We start from the raw sequence: 24,910 nt of genomic DNA, 5'->3' as shown, positions 1-24,910 counted from the left end.
GATTATGTTAAAACCGGTCGTAGAACTAAAGTCGTTGTCCTAGCATTATAGACTAAAACAGAGTGAATACGCAGTTGGTTGAGTTATAAGATATGAAAATCATGGCATTACAGGAGTCAGGTCTGTTTTAGCGATATATTGTTTATTATCTTTGTTTTAGGTGATAGATGCTAAACTGAAAACACAAGCGTCTACCCTTTCTATGGCATTTGCTGCGGCGCGTTTCACTAATTCCCTCCTAAAAGCCTTAATGGTAATGTATTATCACTATTACATTAAAGATATTGGATAGGTTCTAGCTTCCAATTTTCGAGGCAGACTTTTCTCTAAATTTAATGATGCTTTAATAGCTTCTTTAGCTGTTATAAATATCAAGGGAGATTTCAATAAATCTTAAAGGCATATAACAGTGGTTCACACTCCGTATTTCCTGAGTAAAATTAATCTTCTTTTTATTAATTTCAAGGGCGAGCAAAACGTCGTTGAATGCGCTTACGTCAAGACGGACTTGAAGGAATGCCCATATTTCGCTGCTCCCATTGTTTTGGGCCCGGAAGGAATGAAATTGTTTCTAGGTATGGGGAAATTAGACGAGTTTGAAAATTCCATTGTGAAACACGCAATTCCCATACTAAAAGAGAATATTAAGCTTGGTGAAGACTTTGCGCTAAAGCATAAAACCATTTGTTTGGATAAATAGTAGTTATGAAAATAAACAAATATAATAAAAGCCAAAGCCTTACCATCAAGCGACGAAACTCGTGTTCGGGTATGGAGAGTGAAGTCCGGCCAGTACTGTGAAATTATGCCGATGACATTACCTTGCACGCACTGCTGCTGGGCCAATTGCATACATCACCCCACTGCTCTCACCCTGCTTATTAACTCCTCCTAAAAACCAAAGTGAATGTGTATTTAAGTACTCAAAATAAGCGTGTAAAATAGATGGTCAACTCAAACATTGTAAAAAATAAATTAAAATAATGATAGGTAAATACTTACATATCTTTCAAAAGTTAACTTGCGATTTTTTTGTAAGTAGTGCTTTATGCAATAACGTTTATCTTACATTTTAAATTTTTATAAAATTTAGCATTTCTTATTACGGATTTTGGTGCACTTTTAGAGGATAATGTTATATGATGTAAAGTGTTTTTAATAATAAATTATTTAATTATACTGACACAAATCTTTTTCTTTTTGACTGTTCACTCGTGCACTGAAGTTTCTCTGATAAAGAAAAAGATAGCCATAAAATGAAGAAAGTGATTTTTGTGATTGTTCTGTGGGTTATAGAAACCAGCACCTCCGGATCGTGGGTCCAACGCTCAACTACTGGACCATGGAGGCCGTTAAAGTAGATAACCTAAGAAACAATTTAAAGAGATTGATTATTTTATGATGATGCACTAAGCATAGAGCAAGACGGGGGGTCCATGTTGCAACACATAATTTATATACGAATAATATTCGTAGACTGAGAACTACTACACTTGCAACTTTTCAACTTCTTTTTCTTGTTGACAATAGATATTTTGATTATTTCAGAACAAATGAGAAAAGTGACTTAATCTATCTTACTAATGTCACAAACCCATATTTTTGATATATTTTAAATCATAATATTTGCACAATAGGGTATTTACACATGTTTGCTATAAGGATTTTTAAGTATAAAATTATATCTGATAACAATTTATTGCTAAGAGTTTTGCAGAGGCAACCTCGACCGCCTGAGGTATAATAACATATTTTATATATACCTATCTAATTTGAATAAGTTCAATATTAAAGTTGTAGTAGCAAACGTTCTTTTGATTTGTGCAGTCGATCCGATTTAAATCAATCGACCATTAAAATGATATTTTAATTCTTACAATTTTTATAGCAACATAATGAAACTTTCACAGAGAACTTTCAGAGTAGCTGTACTTGGTGCAGCCGGTCAAGTGGGTCAGTCGATTTGCCTCCTGTTTAAACAGAACCCATTAATAACGGAATTGGCCCTGTATGATGTTGCGAAACAAACACCAGGTGTTGCTGTAGACCTATCTCATATGGACACAATCTCACGAGTTCAAGCATATGTTGGCCCACAACAAATATGTGGATGTTTGACTGGTAAAGCTTATACTTGAAACCTTTTTTTTTTAAATTAGTTCTAGATATAATAAATAGTGAGATGGTGTAGGCTAAGAGTAAAGTAAGTAAAAGTTTAAGACAACTACAATCTTACCTTGTAAATGAGGTTAAAAAAGGAACAATCACTTATGAAAATTTTAATCTTTCATCTTCATCCTAAAATAACGTCACGACTTTCAGAGAAGATGGGCTACTAGTGTCTTTAATTTTAATACAGTTTCTAATTATTTATTTTTGGCCACCTATATCTATTGTTGTACTGGGAAAATTGTAGAATCCTTTCCGCTTAGCATCTCAAGCAAGTCGTAAAAGGGTTATGCCTTGCCTTATGTTTGTTCAACAGCCACATGGCGTATATTTTACCTAAGGTGATGGGCTGATAATCTTCCACCATGTGGCCATGACCTATATTTTACAGAACATCAAAAGGTTGTTGTGTCAAATTGTTTTAATTTTCAGGTGCACACGTAGTCGTTATCGCTGCGGGGTTACCTATAAGGCCAGGCTTGAGCCAGGATGACCTATTCAGAAAAAATGGATATGTGATGTGTGACCTTATGAGCGCTGTTGCAAAATTCTGCCCCCGTGCTATTGTGATCATTATCACCAACCCTTTAAATTACATTTTTCCCCTTGCTTGTGAAATAATGTCGACGGTAAATATAGATTTGTCAAATATTTTTCAAATTGAGTCGGGTTCAGAAGTTTTTCCGCCAATCTACTTTAGATCATTGTTAGGGAGTATGCTCTCTGTGAAACGAGAGCAGCCCAACTGATGCCCAGCCGATGTTAGATTAACGATTTTATGGCTTACTGACCCGACGTTTATCTGACATACAATTTGGCCGACTAGAAAATGCTCCATGTTGAGGGCAGGCAACATTTTTTTTATGAATCACGTTACTTCCGCGTTATATATCAGAACTATAGAATGATGTGATTTTTATTACTCGAAAACGTTATTTTGCGTAAACTAACGTGATTACTTACATAAATTTAATTAAGTATTTACATTTAAAACACGTAAAATTGAAGGTTCTGGAAATTAGTCCTTACTAAGAAAATAATGTTTCGGTGTTGCAGCATGGAGTTCTCGACTCTAACAGAATCTTTGGTGTTACTACACTCAACTTGGTTCGTGCTGCAACTTTTGCTTCACTAATAACCTGCATAGATCCCGCCCATCAATACGTTCCTGTAATTGGTGGACATGAAGGAGAAACTGTCGTACCACTCCTAAGTCGAAGTTCACCTCCATTATATATCGATGATTGTATAAGAAACGATGTTACTAGACGAATCCAATTTGCTTCAGTTGAGGTACATCATGTTTGATATTAGATATAAAATTGTAATTTATTAAGCGAAGTAACGATTGTATTAGTTAATAATTATGATTATTTACAATGTATAAAAAAAATAATAATATTCTGGATTCTAGGTGATACAAGCTAAAGCTTGTATTGGGTCACCTACGCTTTCTATGGCATTTGCTGGTGCACGTTTTACTAATTCTGTTCTAAGAGGTTTGATGGTAAGTTACGTTCAATGTTCAATATTCTTCGAACGTTAGATAGTATCTATGAAAAAGAATTGAATTCACGAAATATTTTTATTCAGGTTGAACATTATTAGGGCATAGTGCCTGCATTATTTATTGTTATTGTCATTTTTTGATGTAACATTACTCATGGAAAATATTTCACTAGCCTTTTCATCTCCAACATTCTATTCTATTATAATCTTTGCGATTTTGTGCAAACCTCAAATAGGTCTTCAAAAGGTCATTCAGGTTTGATCATTTTTTTATTATAAAATAATATTTGAAAATTGAAATGGATATTTACTTAATTTTAGGGCGAGCCAAATATCATCGAGTGTGCCATGGTCATGTCCGGAGTCACTGAAGCCCCCTTCTTCGCGACACCGTTAGTTTTAGGCAGATGTGGAGCAGCATCTAATCTAGGCATCGGACTTATTAATGATTACGAAAAAGAACTTATAGCGAAATCAATATCTATTTTAAAAAAGAATTATAGGGCCGTCCAAAATTTTGTAGAAAGCAAAGCAAGATAGGTACAAAATTATATTTGCAAAATTTGTACCTATTTAACATATAATATGTATTTATATGATTTAGAGACCCCCCGCCCCACACTAGCGTCTTTCGAGCGTCGTCGTCGTCATGCCAGCGTCCGCGCAACGTCGACGCGACGTTGACGCCGCGGCGGTGCGACGCCAGCGCTGGCCGGCTGCCGAACGCCGAGAGTGCGCGGCGCTGGCGTCGCGTAGCCGCAGCGCCAGTTCAACGTTTTTTGCAAACTACTACAATGCAGAACATAATCAATTGTAATATTTCGTCAAATATTCGTTTTGTCATGCGTAAATAATCATAAAAGTATCTTTTATTATATTGACAATACAATACCAAATAATCGCTATCCTGAACTCTAATACTACACAGAAGATGTTCCCAATGTTGACGGCGATGTTTACTTTTTCGTTTACGTAATTTTATCAGTAATATCAACAGCAGTGTTTTGTCGTCGGAATCCATTTTCACGATTGTACGCGACAAGAGCCGCGGCAGCCGGCCAGCACTGGCGACGCGTCGCTGCAGCTTCGACGTCGCATCCACGTTGCGCGGACGCTGGCACGACGACGACGCTCAAAAGACGCCAGTGTGAGGGTTCTCTTATAGGCAAATTAGCGCATTGATTTAGCTTTTTTTATTCAAGTTTTGTGATTTTTATTTTTATGAATAAATTGTGTGTTTTAATGGTGCTTTTCATTTCTATATAATATATACTTAAAAAAATCTGATTGGTGCGGAATAATTCCTAGTGTGAGATTTTCTTACTAGACCAGCAGACAATACAACTGGATAAATTGGATTATTGTAGGTAACATCTAATTACTGAATCGAAACAAGAGGTCACGCAGCGAACTTTAAGAAATAGCATTATTTAATGTATTCTGTGGGAATAGGTTTCCATTTTCTTTATTTTTCTAATGCGATTTTGATCACCATGCTAGTCACCAAGTACAAACAGATCATATTTCGTCGGACACTGGACTCCGGAGGCAGTTACCAGTTTACCAGATTTTAGCCCGAGTTGTTCTATGGTTAGTTGATATGGTTTCTTTCAAATAAATACCTTCCGACAAAGTTTCAAGCTAATAATTTTAGGAATTTAAAGACTATGCAGTACTACGCAAGACTTGTTTTCATGACAACATAATAATATTTATATATCGATGCGTTTTTGCTCGCAGAGGTTCATTCATGTTGCTCTATGGTTTTTACGTATATTTTTTAAATGTAAAAAATATTGCTGCCTGATTGATTCCTGATTTGAAATCAGGCCGTTATTGCTTTTTCATCTGTCACCATCTGTCAGTGGACGTCAAATTACAAAGGAGTGTTTAGAATATTATTTGAAATCAAAATATTTGAATAGAATAATTATCGTATCTTTCCTATTACAGCACAAATTCAAGTTTTTAAGAAAAAATGTCGCTTTCATTAAACAGACTAATTACAAGGAAACTTTTGACTATATTTACAACTTCAAAGGTAATTAACATTTTCCATTTCCGTTTCCGTTTGTTGATGTAATATAACTTAAAATGAGGTCGTGTACCTACCGTTTTATTAGCTTATTAAAATCAAAGTCAAATATGATTATTTACCATAAGTCTTAAAACTTGAGCTTCAGAATTAATAAGTTTAAAAGAAATGCTTAAAAAATAATCACTCTAACTTTGTCCTTGAGGAAACCTATAATATCTAACCTAGAAAAGTAAATATATAATGTAAACAGTATTTGTAAGTTTTATTGAAGGTTCAAGTGGAGCACAACCACAGAAGATAAGGTATAATATTCAAATGATGTCAGGTAGATTTCAGAAAGAGTGCTTCTGCTACCTACCTATAGGTACTTAAACCAGACTTTAACTTTGTTGTGTAGTTGTGATCTTTGTAGATCTTTCATACAAATACGTTCGTGTAAATAACCTTATTTTTTCTTATATCTATCTAATGATTTTACAGAGAAACTTCAAAGTAGCAGTGCTAGGTGCATCCGGGGGCATCGGGCAACCTCTGGCTCTTCTGTTAAAGCAGAACCCTCTAGTATCTCAACTAGCGCTGTATGATGTGTCCAAGATAACCCCAGGAGTTGCAGTAGACCTATCTCACATGAACACTTGTACATTAACCGAGGGGTTTACGGGCGAAGATCAGCTGTGTACATGTCTGTATGGTATGGTATTATTCCTCTTTTTAATACTTCGTTCAAGGTAGTAGATGAGCTCATCTAGTTTTTCTGTTAGGTGTTTTTCAGGCATTACAATGAGGAAGATATACTTGTATTTCTCACCTTGGCTGATGTTGTGCTACGATTATAATAAGGGGGTTGGAGAAAAGCAATACCAAAAAGTGTCTTTAACATTGCCATGATTAAGGTTGCCTCAATAAAAATATAATCACGTTTGGTAGAAATAGCGGAGGTGGTACAATTTTCAGACAGGTGCAATATCCTCAAATAACATACTGGATAACAATGAGTTGGCTGAAGAAAGAGGTTACATTTATATACTTAATGTTAAAATAAATAATAAATAAATGAAAAAAATGTTCTATTTTTTCTTTCTTTCTCTTTCTTTCTCCGTAGTTTTCACATTCTAAGACCACGAGACAGACTATTACATGCTATTACTATTCCTTTTTATGTTAATCTTGTTACAGGTTCAAGTGTAGTTATAATCCCAGCTGGTTTGCCACGAAAGCCAGGTATGAGTCGTGACGACCTGTTCAAGTCTAATGCTGGAATTATAGCAAACCTCACCTGCGCAATAGCTCGTTTTTGTCCTTGTGCCATGATATGCATTATCACTAATCCAGTCAACGCGTGTGTGCCTATTGCCTCAGAGATTATGTGCAAGGTAACATTTAGATTTTAAAGAATTCTTGTCATTTAAGCTTTAAAATGAATGAGAATTGTATTAGTGTGAGTGGGAGTACTTCGTTAAGATGCAACGAAGCTAATAGAGACTGTGGTTTAAAGTCGAGAGAATTGACAATGGAAACATTTCAAATAAAGAGTCCTTTGCAAACATCAAAACCATGGCAAAACCTAATGCTTTTCGATATCGCTAAAACAGAAATCATTGCTGGTTTGTACGAACGCAAACTCCAAATATTTATAATAAATGTGAGTATTATGCGCAATATTATCTCTTGCTTTATGGATAATTTACATTTTTTCTTTCAGTGTGGTGTTTATGACCCTAATAGAATCTTTGGTGTCACAACACTTGACTTGGTTCGAGCTTCTACTTTCGTAGCAGAGGTGAACTTGACGAATCCTACCTGTCAATACGTTCCTGTGATCGGTGGGCACGCGGGTGCTACGATAATACCACTGTTAAGTCGAAGTTGTCCTCCAATATTAATGTCGGGTACCACTAGAGATACTCTTACGAAGCGGATTCAAGAAGGTGGTACAGAAGTAAGTATATCAGATACTTTTTACTAAATAACAAAACACTTTTCTTTTGAAAAAGCAAGCTGTGACGCCATAGAAAACCGTGACAAAATGTCGCGCTTATTATTACATTTTTCTTTATTAAAAATCATAAATAAGTTAAATAGAAAGAAGAAAACTTTTTGTCACCTTTAGATCTGTCTTTATTTAGTAATCAGAATTTCATAATTCATCATTGACCTACTATTTTTGAATTATGCATTTGAACTCGACTATTATTTGAATGACTCGTGGCTTTCCCCACCTCACTAGAGCGTGACTTTAGTGGCATTCGGTATCTATGTATATCTCGGTATATATATATATTCGGTATATATCTCTGTATATGTTTATCAACAATTCAATTTCAGGTGGTGGCAGCGAAGGCGGGGGGTGGATCGGCGACGCTTTCTATGGCGTTTGCAGCAGCTCGATTTGCTAACGCCATTTTAAGAGGACTCAATGTAAGTACCAATTACTATTTCTACAACAGCCTGTTTAACTACTCTCTTCCCGACGGGGACATAACACAAAAATCGCTTTGTAATCCCTAGTTCGGTTAGGATATTACAGACTGACCACTTGATTGTCCAAAAGCAAGATGAGCCATACCAGAGGCCATTGGCAGCTCAAAAATAACCCTAACATCAGGGTTGATGAGGTTGATAAATCACCCCTCAATCCACACGATAGAAGAAGACTACTTTCTGATGTGGGCTTAGCACAGAACTTAGCAGATGACAATCATTATTGCTATCAGACATTTCTCAGGTAAATACTTAACAAACATTTGTATGTGTTTGTCCGATCGTCTTCCCTTGAAGTTTTCAAGGAAAGACAAAAGTTAAAATTTCCAGAAAATTTTGAAAAATTGACAACATTGGACGGTTTTGTAAGAGTTTTGTATGAAGTAGCGTTGATAACTCAAAATCGAATGATTTTGTTATGTTTTGAACAGGAAAGTATCTGTCTGGGTTTGGCTTCGTTCATTTTTGATCGAACCTAATTGATTATTTTATTTTCTTATGATATTTTTTTCCTTCAGGGTGAAGAAAACGTCGTTGAGCCTGCATATGTCAAATCGAACGTCACGGCTTCGGCCTATTTTTCCACCCCTTTACTCTTAGGTAGGTGTGGTATAAAAGAAAATCTTGGCATCGGAAAAGTTGACCAGTACGAACAGGATCTTATATGTAAAGCTGTTCCGATGCTGCAGAAAAGTATTAAAGCGGGCGTAGATTTTGTTAAAAATTTACCTAGTAAGTAGGTAGGGAAGGGAATGGTCTGGATAGTAAAGATAGAAGATTGTAACTTGTAACCGATACCAACTAAATGGTCGTTATGAATTAATACTTTGATAAGTAATATCTCAGTACGCCGGTTGTTCCTAATTAGAGTACCAATACTACACGTATATCCTATTAATAAGTGCTTAAAAATATTTAGCTTTTCTTAGTACGTCATATATAAATATTTATTATTATTAAAATAATATGTTCCGAAACTTACTTGGCTTTTTGTTTGTTTACGAAGTTTAGAGGGAGTTAATTCCTGCACACCTCCTTATTCCGAGGATTGTCTTACTCGCCGAAAGGAAAGAGACAGTTGAATGACAGCTGCTAATTTTAAAATGAATGAGTGAATGAGACAACCTGGGTGAATCAAATAAGTCATCTCGTTTATCGCAAATAGTTTGACGTGTGCTGTTGACTAAATTCTGTCGCCAACGTCAACAATTTGGAAAGGGATTTTTATGAAATTGACGTGTGTCCATATATAAAGTTTTCAGTCTGTCGACTACATGTCCCTTTCCTTTACGCCGGATAAGGAAATGACTGATTTATTACTTGCGTCTGCTGAGATTAGCACAACACCATTGGATAAACCAGTACCTAGTTATATATTTTTTACGTGATTGTCGGAGGCATTCACACTGCTCCTCTGCCTGCTCCGGGTTGGTACAATAAAAAATCCAGAAATTGTCTTAGCAACGAGCCAACAGGACCTTTTGTGGGGTAATAGGGACATGCAGATCACCATAATAGAAATTAATCAGGGTCGAACCATGAAAGGATACACATTTTTTCGCCAATTTGGCGTAACTTCCTTTATTTCTGAATCCAGGTTGCACAAATTTAAAATAATACTACTACATTAGTGTATATTATTAAATACATTGGCGATATATTATTGTTAAACATTTATAAACATATATTTTATTCGCATAACTTATTTTCGAATACTTTTATAATTAATACATTTATTTCCCCATAAAATTGTCTATAAATTTTATAATACATAATTATATAATTGCTATTCTTAATTAACAAGAACAATGAAAAAGCTGCCTTTATTAAAAGTATAACTTTAAAGTTGGAAAATCAATAAATATATTAAGTTTATTTATTATTTTTTTATAAATATGTATTTAGAAAATATTCTTCAATTAATTATAATTAAAAGATTGCACAAAGAGGAGAAAACACTTTTTATAATTCAAGTGATGAATATTTAAAATGTAAATATATTTATTAGTACTTTAAACTGCGTGTAAATGGAATTACAAAAATACCAGTGACCATTACTTAAATCAATAGGTCTACTATTAAGTTTCAAAATTGAGATATGTTTACATTACTTTTTTTGACTGTGCCTCGAGAATTAGTGTGTATAGGTAATAAAAAAATAATGCTTATTATTCTAATCGGAAAAGGGACCTTTTTGATCCAGTAAATTACATTGAATTCAATAAATACGAAATAGATTTAGATGATTTTGTGGATCATTTGGAAAGGGAGAATAATTACAATATATTTGATTATCTGAACTACAAGGAGCAAAGAAGTTTTAAGAGATTACACGAAACATTTAGACAACAAAATTTAAATATCACTTTGGTCACCTATACAATACGTCTCACTGATGTTATACCACTAAATTAAACGTAAATAGACTACATACGTTTACAGAGGATCAGTTGTACGTGTTTGATTGGCCGGGTTGTCGTGTTCAATTCGTTAGCGGGTGCCATTGTTGTACTTGCTCCATCGGACTTGCCAGTGAGGAGTTCCAGTGTTGTAAAGCGCGACCTCTAGCAAACATATACGAGCCTAGTACAAATTTTCCGAGCAGGCGATCTGAAACAAATATACAAAGAATATACTAGTGTATTATTGTACCTCAAATAATAATTGGGAAGACAAAATACGTACGTTATACGGGCCTTATTTATAATTCTCACTTGTTTGATGTACTTAATAAATTTTCTTTCCTTCTTTCGTTATTTCGAAAAAAATCTTTAAGAGAGGTGTCTGATATGTCCCTTGCATTAGGTTGCATAATTGTTATCATCTTTCTATCATAGTGTCAAATGAATCAATCTATATTTAGAGGAGTATAATAAGCATGTTTATCCTAAATCGTAATATATTGCGGTTTATATTACGGCCACAGCCGTATTGTTCCAATAAAAACCTTCAGAGTATTTCCATCAAAGCGTAGTCTGTAGTTTGTACGTATGTTAGAGAGAATGACGAAAACAACTGAATGAATTGTTTACGGTTTTTACCGTTATGTATCAGCTGCAACACACAGGAATGCAGGACAGGACTGACAGGATTAGCAGAACGTAGTGGATGGGCTAACCTATAAAATGCTACTTAGGTTCTATGACGATCTTGTGACGTAGGGAGTAGGCGCCGCTACTTCAAAAGCGTACCCCTGGTGCCGGGCAGCAGCGGTATCAGTACTGGTTGGAGGCCGAGGAAATGGGTTCTGGTAGGGCTCTAGCTAGAACATCACCGATTGAGAAATTGGTCGGTGTACTGCGGAACAGAAGGCGATTGGGGGAACCACCGTTCTACACGCCCTATCTATGGAGTAATGGTGATTACTCCACCGACAAGAGCGCAGCTCTTAAATAAAAAGAGAGAGATTATCTGCAAATTTAAATCTGAAATTGAAGAAATCTCCAATAAGACAATGAGTAAAGCAAATTTTGTCGAGTTAATTTTAATTATGTAACAATATCGCTAAGTAGTAGATATTGCCTTTGTCCTAGGCAAGACTGCATTATAATGACAAATAAAAACATAATTCGACTTTGTTAAATTGAAGAAGGGATATTGTCTAACCCGCCCGAGGAGAGTGGAGACCTAACATAACTTTCAAGTTAAGAAGGATTTACTTAATAGAAATTCTGACATTTAAGATCTCACTTAATGTATAAAGCGGACTTTATAGATCGGAAGTTATAGCAGATTAAAGTAAAGAACGGGATAACTTGAGCTGTAAAACTGCTAAAAGCATTTAATTTATATCGTTTAGACTGTATCTAAGTTATGTTAACTAGTACTAAGTAAGTTTTAAAGTTTTAAACGATGTAAGAACCTGTTAGTAGCTTGTAGAATAATTTTATTCTCTTTGGCGGCAAAAACTGTTCTTTTAATAGAAGATTTACTTAAAAATATATATTTTACTAAGCTTGCTTATCACCTTCTTTCATATACTTATGGTTACATACAGGTATATACATAAAGTATTCTGGTAACATAAGTGACATTCTTTGATAATAATGTTTTGCTACTTTAAATTAAACATATTATACTAGGGGCGAAAAACTAGTGTATATAATAATAAATCAGTTTATAATCAGTCTGTTTCTATAGTATGGGTTGTGAGGTGGATGACCAACCTTATCAACCCTCATGACAAGGTTGTTATTGAGGCGACAAAAGACTCATATAATATATATTGAGTAATAGTGCTACTGAGAAACTTACCCTTTGCATAAACGGAGTGTGGTTGCAAAGCCTGCACTGTAACGCTGGTGGTGTGCAGCTCGTCAGCTCGCAGCCTGAAGTGGAAGCACTCGGAGATGAGCGCGCAGCCGTCGTCGGTGACGTCCACGGCGGCGGTGCGGCGCGCGCGCACCCCGCGACAAGCACGCTCTTGCGTCACCCGCACGGCTATCTCGCGTTTGTTCGCTGATGGGTCCAGCTGGCGAACAAAGAATTTATTTATAATACAGGGTAGGAAATTATTATGTTGGTAAGATCTTCTTCTTCTATCGTGTAGGTTGTGAGGTGGATTACCAACCTCATCAAACCTCATTTGTAAGATTACTCTTGGCTTTAGTAAACTTGGTCTCAACGCTACGAACGCTTGGAGGTGTCAACGCTACCATTGGGGTTTGGAAGGTGGCGTACGTTGAGTTATGTGCGCCTTTCTATAACAATGGTGGGGTGGGGGCATTTGCCCTTGCACGAGATGGTGCCCAACGTGGAAAATGGACAATCGCAGCCAAGCCGCGTAAGAATGCGAAAGCATCCCCTTTGGCATAACGGTGTTGATACCGATATCTGGTGTTTTAGTCGGCGCGAGCCCGACATCACCCGTTGTACGTGGAAGGCACTACGAATAAATTATTTATTCGTAGGGAAGACATTTCCCCTCGAGAAAAAAGGTAACCGTTCTCTAATGACCTTACCACAAACTGGACACTTCATTCAAAAACCTCGTTTTACACAGACACGACACAATGACGTTATCGTACACGCGCATCTGTGTGTGTGTAACGTCTGACGCCGTACGATTGAAGACGAAACTATGTCCAAGGAGGGGTGAGGTAAACCCAGCTCAGACGCGGAGCGGAGAGTTGCCGTTCTATACGTAGTTATTATTCCTTATTCTATGACCTTACACTGAAAATAGTTATTCCATAGCAGGAATCGCGATGCAGTTCTAATGATATAATACTAATATCTAACAATACGAGTACGAGAACACCTTCACCAACCCGCAATGAAGCAGCGTGGTGGACCCCCTTTGGTTGACTGAGGAGAGGCCTAGCAATGGGACATGTATAATTATTTATGTTAATGTATATTTATGTGGGATATAGAATTAAAAGGGATAGTTTATGTATCGTCACTCCTTTTATTTTCTCCTTTTTTACAAAAAACAAATGCACTACGACCCCAATAGACATGGAAAACCCTTTTTATTTCTAAAACAAAAAAATCTCCCTTCCGTTTCGTTCATAAACATTCTACCATACCATAAACAACTAAATCCCTATTCATTATCCCTCCATAGTATTACTCTTACTTTCTTATCAGTCTTACGTTCCGCTCTACTCATTTTCCTACATTTATGTCACCAGCTGTATACAATAGCCTGCTTTCCAATTGAATCACATAACTAAGTACCTATAAGTATTTATGAACACTCTTTGTGCGTCCATTAATACCACCACCCGTCCACTTAACAAGTAATAACTATTAACCTCAATAGTGTACATAAGTCGCAAGCTTGTTACAAAAGACGTAACAGAACAAATTACCTAAAAACCATTCGTCATCTTCAGAAACAACAGCTACATCGTTCGTTCAAGATGAATTAATTACTGCTTATGTCTCTCAGGGAAGATGGAAGTTTTTGGACTTATTACATCATAACCACAATAACAGGTACCTTTTACCTTTAAGCATTGGTACTAATTTCAGTACACACTATCTAATTCTGTCTAATAAGTCCCGAAGGCCGCGGCGCTACTGTCGCAGATTCTGCATAGAATTATTATGACTTGTCAAGTTAGTTTCATTAAAATCGGCCGACTTCTTTCGTGGCGCGAAATACTATAACAAACCTAGTTTATTTTTAGTTTGTGTTTTGTAGTAACACTGTTTACCTTTTAGAATCATTCTTTTAATATTCTGCTTAGATCACAAATAGATAATATTTTATTTTTCCAACAGAAAAAAGAAGTTGATTTGTTCTATTTTTATAAACAAGAGATTTATTTTACATCTCATTTAAAATGCCTAAAAAAGATTGCTTAAAAGAAGTAAGGAAACGCGTGGTTAAATTAAGAAAATGTTATCTAAATTGTGGTTATTTCGGTACGTTCTATAGGACTATTATTCATCTTACAAATACTTGACCGATTTTATTCTACAAATAGACGAGAGACGTCACGGTATTTACACGAGCATTCATTTGTAATAGGGCAGTACAAAGGGACACTCAGCTAAGCTATTGTTTTCGTGCTCTGTTTGCTTAGTTCAGCAAAATAATGTATTCGAGTAGGAACGAAGGGCACCTGTTGGGACATAACGGAGCGAAATAGTGTTTAACATTCTGTCCTCTCAGGCACTATATTTCGGCGTGTAAGTACTCTATTTCGGAAATTGAATTGTGAGGGTAAAATTTACATTCATTACATTCCAGTTAGTGAACTGGAAGCACGCGACGAGTGGGACAACAACGACGGCTTGCTCACCAAAGTTTTATATAACCCGTTCGAATCAAATACATTCTTCCTCTACCGGAGGTCCGTGTTGGACGGTACCGAAAAGTACCAGCGTCCGAAGTACGTAATATACTATCCCGACGACCCGATTACTCTAGCCATAGAGGCGGCCAATCAGCTCGCGACACCCAACACTTCAGAATCCCGATACCGACCCCGCCGGCGTGGTTGATGATTTCTCTCATTCAGCGCTTATCGCTATCGACCCGCTAGGGTCGATTATTTCTTTCAAATATTCTTCCTCTCAGACGACGCCCTGAGCCGAGGTTCGCGCCCAACTGGGCACCCTCAAGCCAGTTGTCTTAAACGTTGTATCGGGTGAGAACCTTCAGCGCTCCCCATTTGTCTGGCCAAGTAGTTAATGCCATCTGCGGCAAATCTACAATAAGACACGTCGAAAAAAGAAAATCCGAAGGCTAAAGATAATACCAGGTTTAAAAAATAGTCCGCACCACGAAAGCAGTCGATGGATTTTAAAAGAACTAATTGACAAGTCTTTTTCATTTAGTCTTCGTTTTATAATAAGGTGACTTGCATCTAGGACAATGTGTATCTGAGAAGCGTCTCCATTCGCGCGAGTTAAAATTGCCACGTGACTAGGTCTTCTGTGCCGTTCTCGACGTCAGTGATTCAATCGGTCGTTTTGCACGGGATTATTGTCTGTTTCGTGGTTTGCAGTATGGGGGCGGGGGGCCCCGCTGCCGTCCAGAACGCTTTCATAAGAACCTATACATTTGATCAACTCGCGCTTCCCCCGCTATTGCTGTTCCCCCGCTGTTGCTGTCCCCCCGCTGTTTGCTGACGTCCAGTTCACTGCCTAAGCTCTTACAAAATGTACGAAGCTTTTTCCCGCGCTCAAATATTCCTGTTACACCGGAACTCGTCTTTCAACACATTATTCGATTTGTTTACACAAGAGATTTCCTGATGTCGAAAGAAAATGAATTGAACTGTTGTTTTTGAAATTGCAAAAGTTTATTTGTACTTACCAATAAATTGACGGCGGCCGGAAGTAGGAAGTTTATAAGGACACGTTTCTGTCAAGTCATTGTTTTCATACATTTCGAAGGTTTCCATGTTCATAATACAGTGACTTTTAAATATAATTGCTTTTAAAAAATATTAGTTTAAAAACTAAAACCCGACTACGCTAATAGGATCACAAATAAGATCTTTAACTTTGTGTTCTTGCAAATAAATGAATGATTATGATTACTATCATTAAGATATCGTGTTTCCGATAATATACGTTTTAAGCAAGATTAGGAGATAATATAACCTATATCGTACTTGTCACAGACAATCCATTTGATATCAACTCAGATTCATTGTCTGAATCGTCCTCCTCAGTATTTTTTACGCTGTTACTTTTTTTTCATATTTTCTAGTACTCACCTTAAGGCCTCGAGCTTCTATCACGGTGACGGTGAGTCGGTGCAGATTCTCATTGTAAAGTAGAGACACCAGAACTTCCCCCAGATTTGATGTTGGCTCTTGTAACTCCTAGAAGAAAAAACTTTATTATTAATAAACGTAACATAAGCTCACGAATTGAGGAGCTCGGTGGCGCAGCGGTTCACGCGCTCGGTCTGCGATTGTTGAAGTTAAGTAACTTTCGCAAAGGCCGGTCATAGGGTGAGTGACCACAAAAAAAAGTTATCATCTCGAGCTCCTCCGTGCTTCGGAAGGAACGTTAAGCCGTTGGCCCCGGCTGCATTAGCAGTCGTTAATAACCATCAATTCGCACTGGGCCCGCGTGATGGTTTAAGGCCCGATCTCCCTATCCATCCATAGGGAAGGCCCGTGCCCCAACAGTGGGGGCGTTAATGGGTTGTTGATGATGAAGCTCACGAATATATCCCAATTGTGGCTGTCAGAGGTACATCAATCGCAAGATGAACTAAGTTGCCGTGGTCCTGTGGTTCACTGGCTTCTCAGACGGCGAGTGTCGGTTCGAACCCCTTAAACGGTCTTGTACCAATGAGTTATTAATTTATTTTAAGTGCAGTTTTTACCCCGGTTGAGAGCCCTCAGCGATCCCCATTTATCCGGCCAAGTAGCTATTGCCATTTCGGGAAATCTACAATAAGTCACGTCAAAAAAAGGTTCATCGATTAACATTACTATTCTGAGATTTTTTTAGCATTGTCTAATAAATAAAATAAAATTTATAAAGTAATGTTTTGTTGTAAATACCTCCTCTAATATATAGACAAAAGTTGATAAAGTCGTACATTCACTAAAAATAACAACGGTAACATTTTTTACAAAATATGATTAATGTACCTCGCATTTTCAGTGTAATAATTACTAATTATTCTTTTGTCCTCTGTAAATTGTGTTTCTTTCCGCCCTTTAAAACTCGAGCTCTTAATTTGGAGAGTGAAATTTTATTACGTTACAAATTAATTATGTACGTTGTTATGAAGTCGTTATTGTATTTCAAATTAAAAAGTACCACGAACACACTACACTTATAAATATAATTATAATGCAATCATTGTATGAAGTGTCCGGGGTATGTCTTTGATCATCATTAGGAGGAGCTCGGTGGCGCAGCGGTTAACGCGCTCGGTCTGCGATTGTTGAAGTAAAGCAACTTTAGCAAAGGCCGGTTATAGGATGGGTGACCACAAAAAAAAAAAAGTTTTCATCTCGAGCTCCTCCGTGCTTCGGAAGGCACGTTAAGCCGTTGGTCCCGGCTGCATTAGCAGTCTTTAATAACCAACAATCCGCACTGGGCCCGCGTGATGGTTTAAGGCCCGATCTCCCTATCCATCCATAGGGAAGGCCCGTGCCCCAGCAGTGGGGACGTTAATGGGCTGATGATGATGATGAAGTACTTACCTTCTCAATATCAAGCTTGTAAAGCTGCGGTTCTTCGTCCGGGGCGACTCCTTCAAGTTCGCTGAGTGGTAGGATGATGTGGCCGATCAGCTGTTTGCCCTTGCCTACCCTGCCGGCATCCAGTACTGACAGCTTGAGCGTCAGACCTTCGACTTTCCCCGGTGGAATCTATAGGGTGGAAAATAAGGAATGTTATTTGGTTTAGGTTTAAAGAACATTTTTTTGCAAACACAAGAATTACGATGTCACTAACATGATATAAAGGTTACAAATTTTAATTGAAGGTAAGTCAAATACACTTCTCATCAAAAAAATCGAAACACTTCCGTTTTCATTGTTTCTGTCCGAATTTAACACAAAAAAGAATTCATACGAAGAAAAAAAATACATAAATGTATAGCTGGCAGTTTGGCCATTACAGTAATAAGCGAAAATTCTGAATTCAAAATTAGAATTTCATTTGTTTATCTTATAAACGAAATGAATCACTGTTTTGAGACAAATGTGTGTTTAGGGTTGGAGTACATTTAGCGTTTAAAAACTAAAAATTGGCGCCTATCCTTAAACTTTTTGTTTTTTATTTCAATACTGTGACTTTGGGACGTCTGAAAAAAGGTTTTTTTTCTAAAACGTATGGATACTTCGCCCACAGAAGCCGCCCAAGTTGTGGCATTGCTGGATTCTGGCCTTAGTCAGCGTGTTGTGGCTGCAAGACTGCATCTAAGCCTGTCATCTGTTCATAGAGTCTATAAACGTTATCGGGAGACTGGTTTGTTCACGCGCCGTTCAGGATCTGGCAGGAATCGGGTCACTTCTGAGCGAGATGATCGATTTATTGTAACAACTTCTTTAAGAAATCGACGCCTTAACGCTTTTCAACTGCAGCAGCGGCTTCGTGTTGTACGCAGGGTGGCTGTAAGTGACTCTACAATTAGAAGAAGGTTGAAGGATCGTGGACTGGTACCGCATAAGCCAGCAAATGGGCCGAAATTAACTGCAGACCATCGAAGAGCGCGCCTTAACTTTGCACGTGAGCACCTAAATTGGTCATACCTACAGTGGAGCAAAGTTCTCTTTTCTGATGAGTGTAAAATTATGCTGTATGGTAACGACGGAAGGAACAAGGTCTACAGAAGAGACGGAGAACGCTATGCACAATGCTGCATTGAAGAAAAGGTCAGCTATGGTGGCGGTTCGTGGACGGTTTGGGGAGGAATCAGCGCCGACGGTAAGACAGAGCTTGCTTTCGTGTCTGGGCCACGTCTGCCTGCACTAAACTGTCATCGGTACGTCGAAGAGTGTCTCGAGCCTCATGTGATGCCCTATGCACATTTTATTGGCAACGGCTTCATATTCATGCACGACAATGCTAGGGCTCACACCGCGGGCGTCGTACGAGATTATCTTAACGAAGTCGATATCTCTATTATGGAATGGCCAGCAAGAAGCCCGGACATGAATCCCATTGAACATCTGTGGGATGAATTAAAGAGACGAATTCGAGCAAGAGATCCTGCCCCAGAAACCTTGATCCTTACCCAGCTGCAAGATGCAATCCAAGAGGAATGGGACAATATACCACAGCATGTGATCGTGACTCTCATCCGATCGATGAAGAACCGTATGGAAGCAGTAATTAGAGCTCGGGGAGGGAATACAAGTTATTAAATAAACGTTTTTTAGCTTTTTTTTTCATTTACGTGTGTTGTTTTATCCATTTCCTTTATACTCCATACGGAATAAAAATGACTCATTTAACAAAATACGAAACCTATGAAAAATTCATTTAAATTTAGAACATTAACATTAAGATTTGATAAGCTCATATTACTCACTATTAAACGACATTTAACATTTATTCCTAAATGTACACATTTTTCTGATAATCCTGACAAAACGTAAACTTGCAAGGTGTTTCGATTTTTTTGATGAGAAGTGTATTATGATGATACACACTCTAAATAAATTACACTATCGATCACGATGCTCTAAATAAATTAAATTAAAAAGAAACCACGGTGTACCGATGTAATTTTTAAGATAATAGCCATCTGACATCTTCTAGTCACAAGCAGAAATTGTGCTTTAACCCGCGTCAGTTACGAGGCTCGCCTTAGCACCCTGAGCTTTCTTACTTAAATATACTTTGGTGAGAGCAAATCACGTCAAACACGGGTAAACAACAAAGTATAAAGGACTCATTAAGAAATAGGCTGTGTAGAGCACTTTTGTTGGTAAATTATTGTGGATAGGACAGTAAAAATAACTTTTATTCTCAGTTTCTAAGATTAGATGGCGGTGACAGATGTCAGTGTGCTGCCGTGTCATACGAATCTCTGCTATCTCAAAAAATGCTGTTTTGAGTAAATCGCCTTTAAAGTTTTTTTCAGTTAATCGTCTGTATAGTTCGTATTAAGTGAAATATCTGTCATCAAAATATCAGAAAATATTCTAAAATGTACTCTGAATAACAGGCACTTTTGATTTTTTTCTTTATTATAATAGTTTTTATTTAAATCGAGTTTAAGAGTTGTGCATGACCACTCTTCCATAGAAATGTGGTCACGCGGTCTGTGCTATATTAAGTTAGCAGAGTTTGGCACATGCAGCCGGTTTGTTATTATAACTTTAATCTATCTATGCTAATTATTAGTTGTAAGAGATGATCGTTACAAGCTTTCTATAAATACTGCTTTTTGGGGTAGCCCGGGTTGAGTAGACTAAGTGAAATGGATACAAGGAAAATATTTATATTAAGTACTTAGTTTAATTTTGATATCTACAAAATTGGAAATATTAATGTACAAGTTGGGAATTCCTTTTTTTCTACCCTGACATACATTTCTTGCTTCGTACACATTCATCAATCAGCAATCAGGAGCTCAGAATTATGTAATTTTATAATTTTAAATAAAATAATCTAAAATATAATGAATGATTAGAAAAAATATTTATGAAATATATAATTATGTTCAAACTTCTTCTCAATAGAATGAAAAAAATGGGATTCCAACAGCATGATTGCAATCATCAATCACAATGCCATAGCTAAAAATGTTTTAGGCATAACCTTCAGGAATCGATTAATTCCTCCTCACAATTTTCATCACTTTATAATCATCGGCACACATGCACCACCCCTTACTCAAAACATCTGTTGAACCCTTACTAAATTCAACCATCCTCAAGGCCAGCACACCACACCCCCTTGGAAACACCTTCCAGTAGTTCGTCGCAAAATAAAATAATGTTTTCGTGGCCAAGAGTCTGCATTGTCGTACCTTCCGACGACTTATTTACTCTTTCTCCACACAATCTGCTAGACTGCATAACCTCTCCCGAAAACTTGTCTGCTATGCAAGCACGAATTGTACCAGACACGATGGAAGTTTGCACCGGCTCGAAACATACTCCCTACGCTTTTTGCAGCCACAAGCGTAGAAGAGTCAATCAAGACGATCATTGCTGAAAATGGATCTCCACTCTCAACAAGAATGGATCCTGTGAAGTTTGTACTTCAGAGTAGGAATTTGGTTTTCTATTGCGAGGAACAACCCTCGAAGAAAGTAGAAAATAAAACTATAAAAACTGGCCTCCTCCGCCTGCTTCGCCTCAGTATCATATTTCACCCTTGACACAAACGTCTCAATGAACAGAACCAACGTTCTTGAAAATAGCAATCCCCACAGCTAGCCTGGGCATACAAATAGCCTCCTGCACATCCACAGCAAAAATCTCGTCAACAGTAGGTACCTTCATTATTTAGATCGCCCTCTAAACATCTATGGGACTTATTCCACCTATGAAACCCGTAGATATTCAGAAGATGGTGTTAAAATTGAAAGTACTGCCAAAAAGCTTTTAGCTTAGGATCATATTTACATACTATGGATGTGGAAACCAACCGTAAAGGATTATTTTTCGAGAAAGGCCACTGCAGGCTGAAAAGTCCATAATACAGCATCAGCATTCTGTCTCTGTATTGAACAACCCTTGCAATCACAAGAACTTGGCTTTGAATTGTGACAATTATTATACCTCACAAAAGAAAAATATAATTCTCTTCTTGGCTATGATGAGATCAATCAACTCGTCCTCACTTGTGACTGCAGAATACACAAAGCTCTGGAACCAGGGTACACCCTCATGGCAACTGATACAGTTCCCGGTTGCACAGCGAACTCTTGAATTCTCGAGAGTAAAAGAGATTGACGATCTGACAGATTATCACAAAAATCGACAACACAGACCATCAGTCCATAAAACCTGAATCCGTTTCGCGACAAACCACAAAAACCGCTTCCAAGGGGGTATAATATACATAGAACCCTTGAAGAAGCCGAACCCAGCAAAGGTTCAACAAATGTTTTACAAAAAATCGCATTCGGCGAACGAGAATCATCTAGGAACAAAAGCAATAAACAAAATAACCCTGTGCTCATGAACTATTTACGATTTTGATGCTGCAATTGATGACCAAAACTAAAAATAATATTAATAGCGATGATGTTATCGCTTGCTCAGTTATGAAAACCCAGGGTTACATCCATTGCAATTCTTTATTCAATAAGAAAAGTCACAAGACCTTATCATCCTCATCACATTTGAGTATGCTTTCTCACAACAAACAGTTTTCCAGCCTGGTATTGTATCCTCCCATTGATGGTTCTTGCAAAACTCAATCCTTTGACCAACGGTTCCAGGTAGTATCACTGTTCTAAAGAAGTTTCCCATTCTTATTCAAACCAAAAAATATTTCCCCTTTATGCCTGGTTCAAAGCATTTTGGGTCCTCGACTTCTCTCTCAGATTCAGGAAGTGTTTCCTCCCTGGGCGCCGGGTTTGCAAGTACAAAGAATGTCGCGAATCGCTAGGATTGCCTTCGTCGTAGTCACGCCTATCTATTGTAACTTTTAGTTAGAGGAGTTAGGCGTGACCCACATGCAAAAAAATCAAGTTAGCAGACTTTGTCAACCTCTATATCTCAAAAAGTATCAATAAATTTTAAAATGTTTTTACTGAACTATGTAAAGCATAGGATATAAACCCCTTTTGCACTGGTTATTCGTAACTCGACTATTTTAAGATAGCAGACTTGTGCGTGACACGGCAGTGTGGGTGTACAATGTACCAAGAGACACTGAATTGATAGTTTATTTTTAAATACCTCCGTTTCGTCTAGATGTGACATATAGCAATGTAATATATTTTAAATACATTCACGTAGCAGATTTTATTTACCGCTTCATGCTACTTCAGTTTCATAAATGTTCTCTTAGGTCTACCCCTTCCTCTCTTCCCTTCAAAAAAAGAGAAGGTGCAGGTCGTGTCGTATCGGGAGGTGAAGGTTTTGGCGGGAAGAAGAGAGGAATGGCAATTACTTTACCGACAAGAGCGCAGCTCTTAAATAGAGAGAGAGAGAGAGAGAGAGAGAGAGGAGAGAGAGAGAGAGAGGAGAGAGAGAGAGGAGAGAGAGAGAGAGAGCTACTCCAGTTACCCTTTTTCTAGTAACGACACCAAGGTAGATAAGGTCGATTGGAGACAATAATCAATCTACGATTTGGTAAACAGGACATATTCTTCTTCTTATACACTCATACACATATACACATACACAGACACATTTACTCAGATTATCGATATTTTCTTTCAATATCACGGTACAACAAACACAACAAATTGGTACAACTAACCAAATTCAATAACAAAAACAGAAATAATTTCGCCCAGGGTGTCTCTCCACCATAATCCCATACCATAATCTGTGTGACATATGCCGCTTGATCACACCGAACGAGCTACATAATTTACGACGCAATTAGGCAGAAAGGTAATCAACGTAGGCCGGGATGACATACTTGACAGGGTCAGTAATACCACAGTTTTATATGTACAGGTTGTTAGTGACATCGTAACGAATGCTGAAGGGGATCATTCAGATCATTATTCTGAGTTTATACATAAACTGCCTATATACGTCCCACTGCTGGGCACAGGCCTCCCCTCAATCAACCGGAGGGGGTAAGGAGCATACTCCACCACGCTGCTCCACTGCGGGTTGGTGGAGGTGTTTTTACGGCTAATAGCCGGGACCAACGGCTTAACGTGCCTTCCGAAGCACGGAATCATCTTACTTTTTCGGACAATCAGGTGATTCAAGCCTGAAAAGCCCTTACCAAACAAAGGACAGTCTCACAAAGTGATTTCGACAATGTCCCCATCGGGAATCGAACCCGGACCTCCAGATCTTGAGCCTAACGCTCTAACCACTAGACCACGGAGGCTGAGTTTGTATCAAGTGGAATTTTACGTCGCAAAATTCATGACTTATTGTTACAATTGCCGTGCAGAGATCGCTGATGGCTGTATAGCTATGGTGTGCTGTGCCGATGATAAAAGCTGAGCTGTGCTGTGCTGATAGAATTTAAGCTGAGCTGAGCTGTTATTTATTATTACGCAATTATTTTATTTAACAATCAAAATAATACTCCTTGGTGGAATTTAGTTGGTATAATCTAGCAAGGAGGCTCAATATTAAATTGATACAGGCATAATAGAAACTTGTTACGTTCGGTACATTTTTAGTCTGTGGTTTTAAAAAGAAAAGGGTGAATTCTTTGTTGTTAGTTTTTGATGGCGGCAATTGTAAAACTTGTTAAATAAATAATGGCGCAATTATACACATAAAAACTATTTTGTATTTAATTCAGCATCTCCTCTTACATTCAGAAGCGGGATAAAGTTAAGTACACGCCTAGTTATAATTTTTAATCAAATTTATAGATAATTAAAATTGGTCAGATTTCTTTGTAAAGCAAGCTTCATGTTGATTATTTTGTAATAGGCACCAAATTTGTAACCGTGTTTATTTTTAGTAAAGGATAAAAAAAAACGTGTTAGACTTAAAGACTAAGGTAATGTAACGCAATATTTTTCTGCGAGATTTCAGAACAATGGATGAACCGCCTGGTAACAAAAGTCGGGACCTGTATCGACCGAGGCTCCTGACTCCTGGCACCAAGGTGACACGCAGTGTCACCTGAAGTCCAGGCTGCGATCAGCCAGGTCGTGAGCGCATCCTT

At 37.6% G+C, this 24,910-nt stretch overlaps 2 protein-coding genes across 2 annotated transcripts in view; one reads left to right on the top strand and one right to left on the bottom strand.

Annotated features, from left to right (window-relative positions):
• Positions 1 to 5,579: 5,579 nt before the first annotated feature.
• On the top strand, positions 5,580 to 9,116 carry LOC126374088 (malate dehydrogenase, mitochondrial-like). The gene is made up of 6 exons (XM_050020563.1): positions 5,580 to 5,719; positions 6,197 to 6,407; positions 6,893 to 7,089; positions 7,419 to 7,655; positions 8,042 to 8,134; positions 8,716 to 9,116. The coding sequence occupies exons 1-6, from the start codon at positions 5,657 to 5,659 to the stop codon at positions 8,935 to 8,937; spliced, it is 1,023 nt and encodes a 340-aa protein (XP_049876520.1). The 5' UTR covers positions 5,580 to 5,656; the 3' UTR covers positions 8,938 to 9,116.
• A 1,038-nt stretch (positions 9,117 to 10,154) lies between these two features.
• The window catches only part of LOC126374083 (synaptotagmin-15-like), a 93,242-nt gene continuing 78,486 nt past the window's right edge, over positions 10,155 to 24,910 (bottom strand). The window contains exons 9-12 of the mRNA XM_050020556.1: positions 17,830 to 17,997; positions 16,378 to 16,485; positions 12,452 to 12,668; positions 10,155 to 10,807 (exon numbers count right to left, since the gene is read on the bottom strand). Coding sequence (XP_049876513.1) covers positions 10,680 to 10,807; positions 12,452 to 12,668; positions 16,378 to 16,485; positions 17,830 to 17,997 — 621 coding nt within the window. The 3' untranslated portion in view covers positions 10,155 to 10,679. The remainder of the gene's footprint in view (positions 10,808 to 12,451; positions 12,669 to 16,377; positions 16,486 to 17,829; positions 17,998 to 24,910) is intronic.

Source organism: Pectinophora gossypiella, chromosome 16 (genome assembly GCF_024362695.1).
Source record: "Pectinophora gossypiella chromosome 16, ilPecGoss1.1, whole genome shotgun sequence".
In the NCBI taxonomy this organism is placed as follows: Eukaryota; Metazoa; Arthropoda; class Insecta; order Lepidoptera; family Gelechiidae; genus Pectinophora; species Pectinophora gossypiella.
The sequence above is the reverse complement of the archived record's forward strand: the minus strand, read 5'-3'. Positions and strand labels throughout refer to the sequence as shown.

What these genes read in the sequence shown, in the direction of transcription:
- LOC126374088 (XM_050020563.1), top strand. Translation starts at nt 5,657, where the DNA reads ATGTCGCTTTCATTAAACAGACTAATTACAAGGAAACTTTTGACTATA. An exon ending in GCTGTGTACATGTCTGTATG is followed by an intron (nt 6,408 to 6,892) that starts GTATGGTATTAT and finishes ATCTTGTTACAG; the next exon opens with GTTCAAGTGTAGTTATAATC. An exon ending in CCTCAGAGATTATGTGCAAG is followed by an intron (nt 7,090 to 7,418) that starts GTAACATTTAGA and finishes TTTTTCTTTCAG; the next exon opens with TGTGGTGTTTATGACCCTAA.